This window comes from Oncorhynchus kisutch, linkage group LG3 (genome assembly GCF_002021735.2).
Source record: "Oncorhynchus kisutch isolate 150728-3 linkage group LG3, Okis_V2, whole genome shotgun sequence".
In the NCBI taxonomy this organism is placed as follows: domain Eukaryota; kingdom Metazoa; phylum Chordata; class Actinopteri; order Salmoniformes; family Salmonidae; genus Oncorhynchus; species Oncorhynchus kisutch.
In genome coordinates this window covers 74,894,876-74,913,443 of record NC_034176.2, presented here as the reverse complement: position 1 = coordinate 74,913,443, position 18,568 = coordinate 74,894,876, and the positions used below count along the sequence as shown (strand labels likewise).

General features: G+C 45.2%; 1 protein-coding gene across 7 annotated transcripts in view; it reads left to right on the top strand.

Moving 5' to 3' along the window:
- LOC109874981 (chromodomain-helicase-DNA-binding protein 9) overlaps positions 1-18,568 on the top strand; it is a 119,563-nt gene that overhangs the window by 35,504 nt on the left and 65,491 nt on the right. For 6 of the 7 annotated variants that reach the window (XM_031814637.1, XM_031814665.1, XM_031814632.1 and 3 more), the window contains one exon: positions 11,628-12,076. In XM_031814637.1, the coding sequence (XP_031670497.1) occupies positions 11,628-12,076 (449 nt within the window). Of the gene's footprint in view, positions 1-8,116; positions 8,942-11,627; positions 12,077-18,568 lie in introns of those variants that run through there. The other variant, XM_031814672.1, reaches the window with a different exon arrangement.

Sequence of the window (18,568 nt, the reverse complement as noted above, 5' to 3'; positions counted from 1 at the left end):
CGATCTGGCTGTTGGAAAAGGAAATAGAGCTGCTGCATGGGAGCTTGGCCTTAATGAGTCGATGATAAGACGTTGGAAACAGCAGCGTGAGGAACTGACGTGTTCAGTGGGAGGCTTGGATGACAAGTGGGGAGAAATCCTTCACTAAAGCATGCGAAGAGCAACTTATGGTCAAGTCTGCCAGTGGGTCCTGACAGCGTGGAGCATTGTCAAAAAATCCACTATCATCAACGGGTTTCGAAAGGCTGGACTGCTGCGTGTTGAAGAGGGCAGCATGAGCTCAGCGGGGAATTTGCCTCCGGATGAAAGTGACGAGAGCGACAATGAAAACGATCCAACATCGGATGAAGCAATTCTGAGGCTATTCAACTCCGACACCGAAGGAGATGACTTCAGTGGTTTCAGTGCACAGGAGGAGGAAGATAGTGACCAATGACTTTCTTGGTAGGCTACTGTTTACTGCTATTTTTTTTATTTTTGTTACAAGCCGTGTTTCGTTTAAAGGCTGTGTAAAGTTCATTTGTTTCAATGTACCGGTAGGCACCTGCGGCTTATAGACATGTGCGGCTTATTTATGTACAAAATACATATATTTTTTTAATTCAGTGGGTGCGGCTTATATTCAGGTGCGCTTAATAGTCCAGAAATTGCGGTACATGTATCAATTATATGAAAAGGAAACAACATTCCCACCTCTTTCATTGTCAATAATTACATGGACAGAATGTTAATAAATATGTTGAAAACAGAATGTTGAAGAATGTTAATAAACTCACTGGTTTGAGACCCAAATATCGCTGCTAATAGCTCTATAATGAAAATGCTGTGATTGAAGACAATTGTTCAGAGATTATTTTAAAATGTAAGTTCATTATAATTTCTACACACTTTCTACCTGGTTTAAATTTGTTAAGTTCAGACTGGACAATCTTTTTCATTTATATTTCATTTTTTGCTCAGACATCCTGCGTGAGACCCATTCAAAACCTCCCACAACCCAAATTAGTTGAGAATCGCTGGTCTAAGCCCTAAGGGAACCACTGTTGTTAGAATCCCCTCCCCGGTAAGTAGGCTGCTCATACTGTGCTAATGAGAGATACAGCATCATCTTCAATGACCCCAGACTGCCCTCTTCCCTCTGTCACCCCTCTGCTATCCTATAGAATCCCTAACGACCAGGCCCAAACTACCTTACCCTGCCCAGTCCCAGTCCATCCATGAACCACTCCTATCACCATCCCTCTCAGAGATGCAAATGGCCATCGCATGCCTCTCTTAATGAAATGAAGGAGTCAGTTAACTGAATGACTAATGGAAAGCTAATAGGTGGCTGTTAGTAAAGCTTCTTCATTGGGAGCTATTTGAGGATGTGTAATGGGTGTGATGGTGCAGCCCTCTCTCTCTGCCATGGCAGGTACAGCTAATGATATCATAACCTATGTGAATTGCTAATCGCTGCATTTGCAAGGAATTAACATGCCAAGCTGTGTGTGTGTGTGTGCAAGTGCCTGTGTGTGTGTGTGTGTCTTGGCCTGGGCCTTAGAGCTTTCTGGGTAATAACTATAAATATCTCCAACAGACCAGAGAGGGAAGCCAATACACACAGCCTAGCGTACTAGGAGTGTGTACTTGGTTGAAGCTATAGTTCTCCTGTGTATAGATCTACAGTGTTTAATACCATTATACCACCTAGTAGTGTAAGTGCATTTCTTAGGAAATGAGGCCTAGGCTTATACAGTATAATATGTAACTTTGGACTGGGAACATAATGTCATTCATGTTTATACCATGGCATTGTTGAATACTTGTTTCTGATTGGCTTGAAGGGCATTCTAGAGTGTGAGTTATTTTAGTGATAATGCCGAGAAGCCGGTGTTTGGAGGATATATTGGCACTGGTGTTGTCAGGCCCGAGACCAAGCCAATATATCCTCTAAACACCGGCTTCTTGGGCAGTATCACTTTTATACAACCAGTTACCAACATATTCAAATAATGATTGACAAATTTTCATTAAAAACATTTTCATGAATTTATTCATACTATTTCATCCTTCCACAAGATATAGTCCCGACACAAATCTAGGGTTGCTAACCCATGCCGGCTGGTCGTTTGTTCTATCGGTTCGGTTGCCAGAGACGCGACTCAGTCGTTCTGTCTTTTTGTTCTGTATCTACAGTATGGACGCGACCCAGTCGTTCGTTCTAAATGTTCCATTGCCATAATGGCTGGTAAAGTTCTTATCTCTTGCTTGCTAGTTAGCCAACTACGGCTAACTTACAGTCACGTCAAAAAGTGCAGCCAGAATAACAGCAAAGTAGCTGCATTTGCATTTGTTTACGCTGTTTTCTAGTGACATTAATTTTAACACATCCATAACAATGAGCTAATGAGGCGGGATTTTTCCTGGCATAGAAAATGTGCTCACTCGTCAGCGAACTGTTGTTCAGAGGAGCAAGCCAACAACACAGCTAACACAATCACCTCAAATTGAATCTGGAAAGACTGTGAACTAGCTTCACTTTTTACATTTTTTTCAATTTACTTTTCTTTGTATATATCCATAAAATTATGCCAGCTGCCTCATGATTTCGACTGGCTGAAAAACGCTGCCTGTCTGTCTGTCTTGTCCCGACTCCCGACATGTTCATTACTATGGGACAGCTGGAGATTGAATTTGTGTCACGCCTTGGTCTTAGTATTTTGTGTTTTCTTTAATTATTTGGTCAGGCCAGGGTGTGACATGGGTTATTGTGGTGTGTTTTTGTCTTAGGGGTTTTGTGGGGTGTCTACGTAGTCTATGGCTGCCTGAGGCGGTTCTCAATCAGAGTCAGGTGATTATCGTTGTCTCTGATTGGGAACCATATTTAGGCAGCCATATTCTGTGAGTGTTTTCGTGGGTGATTGTTCCTGTCTCTGTGTTAGTTGTCACCAGACAGGCTGTATAGGTTTTCACATTTTTCCGTTTGTTGTTTTTGTATTGTTCGTGTTTTCGTTTTCATTAAACATGTATCGAACTAACCACGCTGCATTTTGGTCCGACTCTCCTTCAGCGGAAGAAAGCCGTAACAATTTGAATATTGAAGCAATGTTGCAAATGTCGGAGAGACAGACAGCAAGGTTTATACAAATCTCCACTGTTGAAAACTAAATGTTAGTCTAAAAGAAATGTGAGAATGTCTAGATGCTTTTCATAGTGGAGATTAAGTTTATAAATTGCTTGGCTGGGTTGATGAGACCGTGAATTGCACAGTCAGATGGAACAGAGTAATTAGGCATTTTAACTTCAGATTTAACCGGTGGTAACTTATGGAATAGACACCAAATGGAATGCGGTTTTAACCAATCAGCATTCAGGATTAGACCCACCCGTTGTATAATTCCTTATATTAGCGTGGTAGAACTCAATGGCTATAGTTCATTCTTACATATTCTATGTTTGAGCTGCTTTTTAAAGCAAAACTTGAATTGAAAACTTTACTGGCATTGTTGAATCAGATTTTCATAATGGCAAGCTAGGACTGATGGTTTGGTTAGCTAAACGAACAAGTTTCTTTGAGCGGCAAATGTGTTAAATTATAGCCGTGGTATAAAAGAGACAATCGAAGAGGGGCTATGCGTTCTCAGGAAAATAATGCAACTCTGTTGAAGGTCAGTTTCACTTCGCATTTAGGAACACATCTTCCACGTCATCCATTATTTTCCATAGAACGCATAGCCCCTCGATTATCCCTCACATAAGGAATAAGAACACTAGATTTTTTCATTCAATACAACACTATTGATAGTGTTTCTATACAGAATGGATCATTCCCTGTAGTTTCCCCCTTCCTAATCTGTAGGCCTAGCCTACCACACATGGTCTGCAGAACATTAGCCTAATTAGGCTATGGTATTAGACTTAACTCTGTAACATGTCCATCCTTCTGCCACCCACATTTCTCCACCTCCGCTCCTCCATCCAGATACAGGCAAGCAGTACCCTTTTCACACTGAACCAAACTAATCTGAGCTGTACTGGGCTGGCCATTTGCCTGGTTACACATCCAACATACCACTATTTTCCTATTCTATCAGAGCCAGACAGTATGGTTTGGGTCAACCCTATGTGAATACAGCCCAGTTAAATGCCATATATTGTACTACTGCAGCTCTGCCTAAGGCCCTGCTGCCATGTGACCTGCTAGAGCTGTGTGCCAGCCAGGCTGTGACAGCACAGGTCAAAGTGGACCAGGTCTGAGAGTGAGGACGGAGGACCTGTAAGCCCTGTTAGCCCACTGAGTGTCACTTCTGTTATTAGCCTCTCCCCGGGACAAGAGGTTAGCGCCAGCACACCTTACCTTCCCTCTCCTACCCTGTGAAGGATCATTAAGGCCTGATGCTCTTTTTAATTGGTTCAGGAAGCATCGCCGTGCAGTGTGCCCCCCTTTCATTTATCAACTACACCTCTCTACCTCCCCCTCTCTATCTCTTTCTCTCATACACACACTCCATCTCTCTCCTCTCTACTTCTTTCCTCACTCTCCATGCATGACTTTAAATTGGTCCACAGCCATAGGCCTAATTAACAGGCCTAATCTCTTCCCCACCTCCTGACAGACTAATCTATATTCCATTAACCAGGCAGTAGGTTTGGTCTCTGGTTAGGCTATGGTTGGGAACTGGGAAGGTGAGTAGTGTTGTATACTGCTGGTATTATCCCTCTCACAAAACAAGGCCAAGAACTATTTTTAGGGACGTTACGCACAAAGACACGACACACTTTGCTTTGAGGAGTGATTTTAAGGAAGAGTCGACGTCAAAGGTTGACTTCTAGGTAGACTTCAGATATTTTTTGAAAGGAAAACGTTTAGGCAAAGGCTGAAGTGAGAGAGAAGCAGTGGGTCATCTCTATTATTCCTGTACTATACACTTTATTACTCATCAAAAGAAAAGGCTGTCATTGATTAAAGTTCTAGGGACCAGTACCACACACTGTCTCATATTTGCTCTGAAGAAACACTGTTCACTTGCTCAGCTCTCTCTGTTACAACAGATGCACTCTCCTACTAGCTTATACATCCAGCATTACAGCACTACCTAGTGGGTGAAAATATAGGCTAACTGTTGATATGATTAGTTTTGTGGGCTCTATGATTGGCTATGTGTGTGCACAGTTATAGTGCGGGTTCCATCCTGTCCTAGGATGATAAATGTAAATTTCCCTTACAGCGTTTTAGTGGAGTCCTACTCAAAGGCCCTCAGGGGGAGACAGAAGTAAGAGTGGCAGGCACACTAATACAGGCTCTGAGTCTGTGATGATGTTATAATGGACTGTTTAGACTCACACCTGTGCCTCTGGCTCCCTCAGTATCTCTCTCACTCACTCACTCACTCACTCACTCACTCACTCACTCACTCACTCACACTTTAGAGGGAAGCCCCCCCAGCACACTAATTTCTCTGCCGGGAGGCCTATTTGCATGTTAACCGTTGGGTTGCCAAAGCGCCACAGCTCCACCAAGCCACCTGCCTGCCTGTGTTCACTGTTCCTATTTCTTCCAAGTTTTCACCAACACATCCTCAGCCTAGAGAGACAATACACCCTGTGCAGAGCCAGTCGCTGGCAGCTAAAAGCCTTCCTGTGTATGAATCCACGTATACATGGGTGTTATTGAATCTCTTCCTAGCTTTCTCTATCTACCTCTGTCTGTTGCTCCTACCTCTCTCGTTGAACAGCCTGTTATGTAGTCTTTTGCATTATGATGTCGTCCCAGACTAAAAGGATGCTGTCTGTCCGTCCCAGTGAACCCCTCAGTGTACTATACATCAGCGCACTGTACTCCATATCAGGTGATCAGGTGTTCAAATGTTCATGCTCAACATGCAGTACATAACATGGCTGCATACTGTTTAGGCCAAGTCTCTGAAATAACTGTTGTTAAAATATCTCCCTGAATTACACTATACATACAGCATTTTTTACCTGTGTTCTTGACAGTGTTCTACAGCTGTGCATTGATCTTTTTCAGGGTCTCTGTGAGAGTGAGGTTCTGTTTCTGTGAGAGTGAGGCTCTGTTTCTGTGAGAGTGAGGCCCACTGCCACTATGCTATAGTTTATTCCTGTTGTATGGGATGCTCCCCTCTGGCATGTGACATGTTCTTGCTCCACTGCAGGGATGGTAATTGACATGTTGTGTCATTTAGTTCCCTTCGTTCCGTCTCTCCTAGAAAAGGAGTCCAAACTCCCGAGGCCTAGCCTGACAGCTAGCCTATATCAGATGCCCACTCAAACATGGGGAGAACACACATATAGCCTACCACTAGTAAGCACATACACAAACACATGAATGCGCACACACACACACACACACACACGCGCACAGCACAGGCTTATTTATCTAGAGATGGGCATGGGGACAAACACATGAGCACTAGATTGGAGTTAACACAACCTACTGTGTACATTGTGACCTCCCACACATACTCTACGTTGGACTTTAACCAGTCGTATGTTATTCCTACAGTTGTACAGTTCAATGTTTTGTTGTGTTTGTAGTTCCAATGTTCTTCCACAGAGTTAGGTGTCTGGCAGGTTTTTTAAGAGAGTTGTGCTCAGACATCGGCTGGAGATAGCAGAGGCAAATGATATTGCAGCTAAGCTGTTGTTTATTTAGCCAGTCGGAACGAGGGCTTTCCTTTTAGCTTTCACCTTTGTTTGCCACTACTGATGAGAGGGTAAATACACCAGTTAGTCTCTCTTTATTTCCTACCTCTCTCTCCCCTTCTCTTTCTCTGTAGTTTCCCCAACGCCGAACGGAAAGTTAGGAATATTGACATAGATTCTGACCTACTTAAGCCCTACTAATCATACTAGTCTACTTGTTAAACCGATAAAGCAACACAGATCAGCTAAGTGAACTAGGCCTTTGTCCTTAAGAGCTCAGTGCCCCTTTCAGCTATTATCCATGTGAGATAATTCTGCTCTAATATCATTAAACAGTGTTACATTTCAGCCAGGGAGAGAGCTGATGCTCTGCTCCAAATGTCCTTCCCTTAGCCACATAGCCATGTAGCCTTTAGCCTGTAGCTTACTAGTCTGTAGCTTCAGACCTGTTACTGTTATTTCTAACTAGCAGGGAGCTAACTATCCATCTCCAGGTACTTGGCCTCCCCCTAGCCACATAGCCATTGAGGCTAGCCATAGCCTGTAGCTTACCAACCTATTCCGGGTTACTTCTGACTAGCAGGGAGCTAACAGTCAACCCCTAGGCTATGTCGACCCTTTGTGTAACCTGAGAAGGGGCTTATATGTTGTGCACAAGGTTTCAAATGAGAGTTCACTGTGAAAACACAGTCATGTGCTTTAGAGCAAGATGTATGGCTCTTTAAGTTTGTATGTGTGTGTGAGCACGTGCAGGCGTGCTTGTCTTTCTGGTGATGTGTGTGTCTCCACTCTGGGACCTAACCCTGTGCCAGGCAGACTCCAGGCCAGCCAGGCATATCCGTGTGTTCCCCTCCCAGCACCATGTGCCTGCTGGAGCACATGGCCCTTGCGTCATGTTCCAGGGAGCCCCCTCCCTCTCTTCCATTGCCCCTCCAGTGACTGTCAGTCATGGAAGGGAGAGAAGGCTCGTCACAGCCTATCCTTTCACATCTCGCATACATTTGTGTGTGTGGGGGGCTATCCTGTCACCTCTTTCGAGAGCGATTCTCTTCCTGTGTGGCTGGGTGGCCAGCATCTATCTGCGTGCGTCTCTCTTTCCCCACCAGAGTGTGTCTGAGATCACTGCTTTACTCACCGTCTCTGGGAGTGTTAGTGTGCTGTACTAGGGACCGTGCTGTGGCTTTTTAGCCTCATGGTTTCAGGGTTTTGCACACGTTGGTTGTTTGCTGTTTGGACTTTTGATATTGTATTGTTTAGTTTTATCTCATAGTGGATTTTCATGTTATGATTCTGTACAACATAAAATGTCATTCAGTTTCTTGTGTATACTGTTTTTTATGTATAGAGCAATTTGCAACACATGCGAGCCTGTATTCCATTTATGTTAATCGCTGTGCTTGTGTAGAAATTCAGTGCTTTTGGGGTTAAGTTGTGAAAGTTAATGTAATAACTGCTAGCACCATCTGCTGGCCTACTTCCTCACAAAGAGAGAGAGAGTGAGTGAGAGAGAGAACGAGTCTGGATTTTAACGACATCTCTAATATTCATGCTGATGCATTTTGCTGCTTTGTGCTGCTTTCATTTTCCACCGCTCTGCTGCTGGAGACTCCAGCTCCTCGCCATACACACCCCAGCACGGGAGAGGGAGGGCAGAGAGGGAAGAGGAGAGGAAAACTAGTGGAAAAAGGAAAACAACCAAGCCAGCTAGCTAGCTCAAACCCCTTTTTTGTGTACAAAGGAGTAGCCTACCTTACCCTGGGATGTAAGAGAAAGAGGCACGAACGAAGGGAGCAAGAAAAAGGAACGAGTAGAGCGAGCGGACGGAGAGAGCACGCGATCGCTGGCGGAGGGGAATCAATGAGAAGGGAGGGAAGAGAGGAGGGTAGAGCGAGAGACACTCACACCACAAACCGCACGCAGTAGCAGCAGAATGAGACGAGCTTCCTGGACTGCCACTGCCTCGCACCTCTTCTGGCGCAACCAGCCCTGCTCCCAGCTCTCCCAGTGATCTAACAGCCCAGCCCCATGCACTCCTACTGAGCCTGAGCCCTGCCCGCTAGGGGAGGAGAGGAGGCTCTGCCGCCCGCCTGTACGCTGCCTGTGGAGGGGGGAGGGGGTGGACACGCAGCTCAAGCAAAACAGACCATCGAACGAAAGAGAGAGTGAGCGAGCGAGAAAGAGAGAGAAAAAACCCGGCAAAAGGGCAAGGCTTTTGTTAGGTGGTTGGAGAGAGAGGGGGAGGAAGAACAAAAAAATTGAAAAAAACATGTCTACAGTGAAGAGGCCAAGAGGAAGGGTAAGTGAGCTGCACAGAGAGAGAGGAGGGGCCGGACGACAGGAACTGAACAACCTCCTCTGCTACTGGCTCATGCTGCCTGCCAGATGCAGCTCCACTGTCGCCATCTTTGAACTCCTTGTTGCTGCTCTTTCCCATACTAATTTGCTTAGCTGTGCTAGCTATGCTCTCCCTTCACTACCCCCCTCCTTTCACTTTATCCCTCGTTTTCTCTCATCTCCATAGATTCCTCCCCATTTCTGGTTCGATGCAAAAGGCGATGTGTTTGTGTGTGTGTGTCACATAAGATGAGTACATCAGTCACACAGCGTTCTGCATGAGGGATTGAGGGAAGTAAGGGGTTAGTGAGTGAGTGAGCGGACTAACTGGCCCAAATGTCCTGGCTAGCTCTATCTCTCTGTAGTCTTTCCTTACTGTAATAGTGCAAAGTGTTTTCATGGGAGCGTGTGGTGGCAGAGAGAGAGATTGAAATCACTGCAGTGCTGGCAGCCTGTAATTTCAGTTATTTATAGTCGTATTACACAGCTGCAGAGCACTTGGTTTTGGTGCATTTTTCTTCTCTCTCCCTTTCTCACTCACTTTTTATACAAACTCTCATTCCTGCTCTCATTCCCGCCCTCTGCCCTTGCTCCCCTTTGCTCCTTCCCTCTTTTCCCTGTTCTTTACCTTGACTTTCTCTTTCCTCACCCTCTCTTTTTTTTTTACCTTGAACTTGAATAATGAGAATATTTCAGTTCTGGGCAATGATTTCCACTAATAGCCTGGGTATCACAGCACATGTTAAACATATAATTCTGTAGCTACAGCTCTTGTTTATCTTCATTTATATCTCCCCTACCCCTGCTTTGTTTGTGGCAGTTCAAGATAATTCTCTTTATTTAGCAGTCAGGAAAGCAACTGGCTGTGCCGTGCTGTGGCTCGGCCTCGGATCATGTAGCCATCCACTCTGACTGCAACACGTTGAGATTAGCTCATCCATTTATAGGCTCTGGGCCCACCCGAAGGGAATAAACCTCAGCCCATGTGCCGGTCCTGCCTGTCTCTTGTCTCCAGCCATTTTCTTTTCTTTAAAAAAAATAAAACGATATGTTCTGAATCGATCATTTTCCAAATATCTAGTTTCTTCCTGTCTTAATGAAACTTTGTGTTGCTGCAATCTATGTGACTAGGGGGGGAAATGTGTGGCTAGCAGAAAGTTCAGAGAGCAACACTTTCAGTATGTCTGTGAGGTAGTGGGGTAGAGACACAGCAGCAGAATGGGATATTCTGGTGACTGGTTGTTTGTCTTTAAAAGGCTATCAAGCCTATGTCAAGACTATATCATTATTGAGCTTATGTCAAGGCTATACCATTATCAAGCCTATGTCAAGGCTATATCATTATCAAGCCTATGTCAAGGCTATATCATTATCAAGCCTATGTCAAGGCTATATCATTATCAAGCCTATGTCAAGGCTATATCATTATCAAGCCTATGTCAAGACTATATCATTATCAAGCCTATGTCAAGGCTATATCATTATCAAGGCTTAGAGGGTCTAATAAGAGAGGTACAGCCAACTAGCTAACAGTGTTGTTGTGACTTCTGCTGTGTGTTTTCTAGACCAGCTGGCTGTTGTTTTCAGTGTTCTGTTTTCTATATCGATCAGTGTAACTTCCCTTTCGACAATCACATTGATATCATACGGCCTTAGAATGCAATGAAAATGCGTACTTTTCCTCATCTGCCATTTCTTGGAAATTATGAGTTAAGCTTCCTGAGAAGGCTGATTTCTGAGTATGTCTCTCCTCTGTCAGCTACTGCTAAAGGCTACGACTACAAACTACACATAGCTCATAGCATGTTGCTTCATCATTTCTAGTCTTTCTCTGTCTATGTCTCTCTCTCTCCCCACGTCACTAAGCAGCAGTGTAAGTATACAGCTTGATTGTTATGCACATGGGGTTTTTCAGAGCTTCACTGATTCACTTTTGTAATCCCATTCCTTTGTGTTTACAACATTTCCTTATTGAGCCTGACTGGGTGACTTGACTCTCATTCCAGGCAGCAAAGCTGATATGGTACATTTCACACTTCTGTTCCTGAGGGGGAAGATGATGTGTGAGAGAGGCTGTGGAGGGTTAACTGAAGGGGAAGATGATGTGGAGGGTTAACTGAAGGGGAAGATGATGTGTGAGAGTGGCTGTGGAGGGTTAACTGAAGGGGAAGATGATGTGTGAGAGAGGCTGTGGAGGGTTAACTGAAGGGGAAGATGATGTGTGAGAGAGGCTGTGGGGGGTTAACTGAAGGGGAAGATGATGTGTGAGAGAGGCTGTGGGGGGTTAACTGAAGGGGAAGATGATGCGTGAGAGAGGCTGTGGAGGGTTAGCTGAAGGGGAATGTGAGAACTAGGAGCTAAATGATCTAACTATTCAGTCTGAGATTCAGGAATGTAGGTTTGGTTTGTCAACATGAGAACATGAGCATAGTGGGGGGGATTAGTGTGTGTGTGTGTGTTAACGACCACAAGATCATCCACTTCGCAGGAAATGACATTAAGATCAGGGCGAGAGTCCTTTGTAATACACAGCTCTTTCCAGTCTTGCTATTAATGCAGATGTATGTATGTTATAATGACATCATCCTGTTGGTATATGTGTTCCCTCAGTCTGATTTAATATCCCCCCTCCTCTCTCTCCTCTTCAGCCTCCCAAGAACAAGAATGCTAATGGTCCCAACAGCCACACAGCAGCGCGGGTCCTCAGCCCCCCGATGAAGAGCAGCTCATCCTCCTCGTCTTCATCCTCCTACAGCTCGTCGTTGGAGAAGCGGGCCCAGCGGAGGCTGGTGAAGGAGCAGAGGGAGCAGCAGCAGCAGCAACTGATGGAGGAGGCTGGGGAGGACAAGCAGCAGAAGGCTAACAGGATCATCCATGAGGCCATTGCTAAGGCCCGGGAGAGAGGAGAGAAGAACATCCCCAGGGTTATGAGTCCAGAGAGCTTCCCCTCTGGGAGCTCCTCGGCCCACAGGAGAGAGAGGGAGAGGGACAGAGATAGAGACAGGGAGAGGGACCGTGGCAACAAGACCAGGACCAAGGCCTCCAAGAAGGCCCGCATTGTGTCCTCGTCCAAGCCCAAACAGAAGGCCAAGATCGGGTAGGTGTCTCACTGACCTTGTTCTCATATGCCTCACTATGCCCTTATAACACCACTACCTGTATGGCATGACATAGGGCCACGGTGTTGTATTTCTTTTGAAAAGTAATTTCAGTGGCCTTCCACATTACATCTACCATTTTGTTTTTGCTCTGCATCCTGTCTAAAGCAAGTTGTGTCACACTGTCAATTCTCCTTTACGGCTTGGCTTCCTTAGTGCCCATTCATTTCTGGAGCACAATAGAATAGCTAGTTGACTATCTGCTAGCAGCTGCCAGCTTGACAGACATAGCTGCTCGTAAAATAGTAGCTGCCAAGATGGCAGCTCAAAGTTCATTTTAAAATTCATGACACATACAGACAGGAAGGAGCAACAACTGCTCCTGTTAGCATTTCGGCTAGCTTGCTGCAGATAGGACAGCTAGGTTATGACAGATACTAGTGGATATGGATATAGGGATTTAGTATATACTGTATGCAGTTCCCTTCTCCCTGTACAATGAAACTATGTTGTTATACTGTAAGCCACACCCAGTGTGAGCTCATGTAATATCTGAGGCGGAGAAAGACAGGCAGCCAGGCTTGGAGACAGGAAGAAGGCAGGCAGGCTGGGAGTCAGGAAGACTGGCAAGCTGACTGGCTGGGAGGCTGAAAGACATACAGGCAAGCTGGGAGACAGGAAGACATGCAGGCAAGCTGGGAGGCAGGAAGACATACAGGCAAGCTGGGAGGCAGGAAGACATACAGGCAAGCTTTGAGGCAGGGAGACATGCAGGCAAGCTTTGAGGCAGGAAGACATGCAGGCAAGCTTTGAGGCAGGAAGACATACAGGCAAGCTTTGAGGCAGGAAGACGTGCAGGCAAGCTGGGAGGCAGGGAGACATGCAGGCAAGCTGGGAGGCAGGGAGACATGCAGGCAAGCTGGGAGGCAGGGAGACATGCAGGCAAGCTTTGAGGCAGGAAGACATGCAGGCAAGCTGGGAGGCAGGGAGACATGCAGGCAAGCTGGGAGGCAGGGAGACATGCAGGCAAGCTGGGAGGCAGGGAGACATGCAGGCAAGCTGGGAGGCAGGGAGGAGGAATGTGTATATTGTCACTCAGGTCATCACCAGGGCGGTTATGGAAGCTGTGAAATGAACCAACCAGGGATAGAGAGAGACACACTAGTTTCATATTCTCTTTAAGCGAGCAGGGCTGAGAACAACATAATGGCTGACTATATTGTCTCCCTGCCTGCTTCCTTGCTTCATGATTAATGATTATATGAGCTCGGTTGCTGCATGTGGAAATGGCAGTAACAGATAATGGATTTTGCTCTGTTTGTGAGAGATAGTGTGTTGCAGATGTTAATGAGGGAGAATAGACATCTGTCAGGAGGGTTGGGCTGAACCGGGTCTGTATGATTCATACTCAGGAAACCCAATGGGTCTGATGTTGAACACTAGAGATGGAGGTTTGAAATAATTTCACTATTAGAATAGTATCATGAATGTTTGTCAGATATTCATTATTATTATATATATATTTTTTAACGTTTTTAACCTGAGTACTGCTGCGCGAGGGAGAGAGGCTGGTGCTCTATAGCTGCAGCTGCAGAGGGGGCGGTGTTTGTGAAATGGGAGTGAGCAGACAGACTGAAAGAAAGAGACGTCAAGGCGCCAACTCGGTTACAGCCAAGACTAGCTAACTTGTAGCAGCCACAATGATATTTATAATCCCATATAACAGTGCCGGTCTTGACTGGAGTAGCCTAGAGAAGCTAGCTAGCTGGGCTAATTGAGGCCACATGCTGTGCTTTCTCTCCAACCCCATTCAGATCAAACAACAGCCTACATATCTGTTGGTTGCTCCTTGTAGCCTACTACTTCCCATTTTGCTAACTTTTAATTCTGTAATTTGTATCACATCTTGCATTGCATTAGTGAACTCACTCTACTTGCTACACATTGAGCCTATATGCCGCTTTGATTGGCCAACATAAACAACAAATCAAATCAAAATGAAATCACATTTTAAACAACAGGTGTAGACTAACAGTGAAATGCTTACTTACGGGCTCTTCCTAACAATGCAGGATAAAAAAAAATATATAATATTTAATAAATACACAATGACCAATTATAGCTTGGCTATATACATGGGGTACCAGTACCGAGTCTGTGCAGGTGTATGAGGAAATTGAGGTAAATATGTACATGTAGGTAGGGTTAAAGTGACTATGCAACAGGATAGATAACAGACAGTAGCAGCAGTGACTGTGATGAGTGTGTAAGTGCTTGTGTGGCGACAATGTGCCTGTGTATACGTGTTGTGTGAGTAAGTGTGTGTGTTCATGTGTATGTGTTGGAGTGTCAGTGTGAATGTGTGGGTAGAGTCCAGTGTGTGTGTACCGAGTCAAAAAGAGTTGCAAAGAAGAGTGCAAAGAGGGTCAATGTAGATAGTCTGGGTAACTATTTAGCACTCTAATGGCTTGGTGGTAGAAGCTGTTCAGGAATGTTTTGGTCCCAGACTTAGCGCTCCACTACCGTTTGCCGTGCGGAAGCAGAGGGAACAGAACTGGGGTGGCTGGGTCTTTGACAATTTCTTGGGCCTTCCTCTGACACCACCTGGTATAGAGGTCCTGGGTGGCAGGGAGTTCGACCCTAGTGATGTACTGGGCCGTTAGCACTACCCTATGTAGTGCTTTGCGGTCGTATGCCAAGCAGTTGCCATAGCAAGAGGTGATGCAGCTTGTCGAGATGCTCTCAATGGTACAGCTGTAGAACGTTTTGAGGATCTGACGGCCCATGCCAACTCTTTTCAGCATCCTGAGGGAAGAGGCGTTGTCTTGCCCTCTTCACGGCAGTGTTGGTGTGTTTGGACCATGATAGGTCCTTAGAGATGTTGACACAGAGGGACTTCAAGTTCTCGACACACTCCACTACAGCCCCGTTGATGTGAATGGGAGTGTTCGGCCTTCAGTTTTCTGTAGTCCACAATAAGCTCCTTTGTCTTGCCCACATTGAGGGAGAGGTTGTTGTCCTCGCACCACACTGCCAGGTCTCTGACCTCCTAAATATAGGCTGTCTCATCGTCATTGGTGATCAGGCCAGCAGTTGTGTCATCGGCAAACTTAATGATGGTGTTGGAGTCGTGTGTGGCCACATAGTTGGGTGAACAGGGAGTACAGAAGGGAACTAAGCACGCACCCCTGAGGGGCCCCGTGTTGAGGGTCAGCATGGCGGATGTGTTGTTGCCTACCCTCATGTTTTCTCTGAATAAGCGTTGTTGTACAATTTGACACTTAATTTCAAACAGTCAGCAATAATCTAATTCAGGGATTGTGAAGTTATACTTAGGCTAAATGTAAGCCTTCCACAAGCATAACACCCAATAATAATTTCATTATTTTATCAAAATAGTTCAACCTGCTTTTTTTTTTTCAATAATCAATGCTCTGGCTTTCAAGTCCGTCTATGAAAAGGCTATTTTTGTTACAAGTTTAACTAGAACCATGACTAATGCACATTCACTAATAACGACTAACTTCTTGTAGCAGGCTTTAGGCTGTAGATAATTAACACAGGTCTCATCAACAATCTCTCAAGTCCACGTGTTAGTGAATTGTTAGTGAATTGTTATGAGCACACCCTTCTGTCTCCAACTGTTTAAACAGCATGTTAGGCTGTCCACTTTATTCAGATGTTGAAATCAAGTGGTCTGCCTTAATTCTCAGAATGAGATTGAGTTGACAGTTCTATATATAATTGTGTTTTATGCTTATTGCACATATATAAAACACAGACTAGACAGCTAGTATAACAGTCTTTGGCTAAAATGCTGCTTGCTAGCTGTACCCCAATGCCACGAGCGACAAACTGAGCATACATTTTCAAAATGTACCAAGGAAGTGAAGCTACAGTATTAGCATTTAAACCCACAGTATTTGTTGTATCACTGGAAGCTGACTTAGGCCTATTTATTTGAACTTTTCCCTATTCTCATATTGAAAGGTGTTATTTATTTGTCACGTCTGAGATTATTACTAACATCACTAAATTAGTAATATGCCCTAGCCTTATTTTATATGATATAACCTAACCTATTTTTACACAATGTAGAACTTGTAAAGCAAAGGTCTGATTTGTGAAACTAGGCTAAACACAGAATTAAACCTAGTCTTTCCACTATTGTTTCAATGCTTCTTTCATGAAGCTTGTTACGTCATACATTCCAGCCATTTTGAAATATCAAAGTATATCAAAGCTCCTTACTCTTTCTTTTAACATGTAGCGTCATCTCTTACATACCTTAGCCTAAATTCATTATAGTGAAGTGTTTTGGCCTGTACATAATGTTGCTAAATGAAAAACACGTTTAGTCCTGTCCTGCATCTAAAGAATGAACTTCCTTCAGTACAGGTTGATCCATCCCAGAGTTCCTCAGTCTCCTCTCTGACTTGTAGGACTGTGCTAGTGATGTTATGAGACAGTCCCAAAGCCTTCCTCCCCAGGTGTCTGATTTACAGTAGTGTCTGTGGAGGTCTGTCCAGAGCAGGGAGAGCAGAGAGGGGCTGACACCCCATTGCCAGGCCATACACTAGAAAACCAGGCATGGACTCTGTCCGCTATAGGGAGGGATGGTCAATGTAGGGATGTTGTCTCAATGCAGAGGAGAGAAGAGGATGTTTTACTATGACCGACCCCTCTCGCAAGGCTTTTGCCTTTGTTTATATGTGTGTGTGTGTGTGTGTGTTGAAGACTGTTGTTCTACATTGTGTCTATATGAAAGAATGTTTTCGTTGCTTTGAGTGGGTTGGCACAGTAGCATAGCATGTGTTTGTATGTTTGTGTCCTCTGTTCTGTCATCGTTGCTACGTACCTGTAGGCCTATATGTAATGTGGTGAGTTTGTGTTTGTGCTTTCTGTTGTCGCTGTGTGCCAATGTGGCTAGTGTACATGTGTGTGCCAGTGCAGTGTGTGTGTGTGAGGTGTGGTGCACTACAGTGTGAGGGATCATCCTCGTGCAGGGTAATGAAGACAGCAGGAGTACATGGTGCTCTGTGGAGGTTTCATGCAGACAGAGGAACCACAGTGTGTGTGTTCTGCCCTCCCAGGGTCTTCTCATGTAATATTAACGCTCAGCCTTCTCCCTGTCAGCACCCGCACCGCTGCAGAGGCACTTACCTTCCACAACAGTGCCTCTGCTATATGTGTGTGTGTGTGTGTGTGTGTGTGCGCGCGTCATTGTTTCTAGATGTGTTCTTGAATGTGTGTGTTTATATGGTAGTTATACAGTATAATATAAGGGTGTATGTACGTGATTGTGTGGGACCGTGTGTGTGTGAGTATAATCCACAACATAAGCGTGTGTGTGTCTGTGTGCAGGCATATGTGCCTACATGTTTCTCTGCCATGTGACCAGCATGCTTGTCTGAGTGGGGGGTTGGGACTGAGCTAATAGTATTATCAGGCTGGCTGTAGGAGCCTGCAGGGGGGAGTAGCCTGTGTCTGTAAGACCACCCCAGCACAATGATTGTTAAGGTGTCAGCATGCTTCAGCAAGGCTGGCTTCTAGCTGAACTCGGCTAGCTGAACAGAACGAGTGTGCTCACATACTCCCTTAAAAGACCTTCGGTTGAAAAACAAGAAAAAAACTCAATAGTACTGTTTGTCCATTTTGAGATGCCGTAGCCAGTATACACTTCCTGAAAATAGTATTAAACTAAGATAACTCATGACATCTGTCATTAATTTAGATGTTTTTGCAGAGGAGATAGATCTTAGTCACACAGTCTAACTAAGATGTTTTGTGCAGTATTTCTCCAGTAATTTGGATGGGGCATAGATTTCAGCCACCGACTTTAGCTTGCCTCAAGAAAAAATGTAATGTGCACAAACAGCCGAAAAACCCTTGCCAAAGACCAAAACAAACATAAACATCACAAAATGTTGTCGTAATATATGCACAAACTGTTCCGAACTGTTTCGGATGGGAAGCATGCGGACGCCTTTAGACATCCGTTTGGGACCAGAGGATAAGGTGAGGGAGGGGTATGGGACCAGAGGACAAGGTGAGGGAGGGGTATGGGACCAGAGGACAAGGTGAGGGAGGGGTATGGGACCAGAGGACAAGGTGAGGGAGGGGTTTGGGACCAGAGGACAAGGTGAAGGAGGGGTTTGGGACCAGAGGACAAGGTGAGGGAGGGGGGTGCAGGGAGGGGATGGAGGGTAGGTAGGGAGGGGATATAAGAGATGGAGGGTAGGTAGGGAGGGGATGGAGGGTACGAAGGGGATGGAGGGTAGGTAGGGAAGGGATGGAGGGTAGGGAGGATATGGAGGGTAGGTAGGGAGGGGATGGATGGTAGGAAGGGTAGGTAGGTAGGTGATGGAGGGTAGTTAGGGGATGGAGGGTAGTAAGGTGATGGAGTGATAGGGTGGAGGGATAGGGGGGGTGGAGGGATAGGGAGGGGATGGATGGGATATGGAGGTGATGGATGGGATATGGAGGTGATG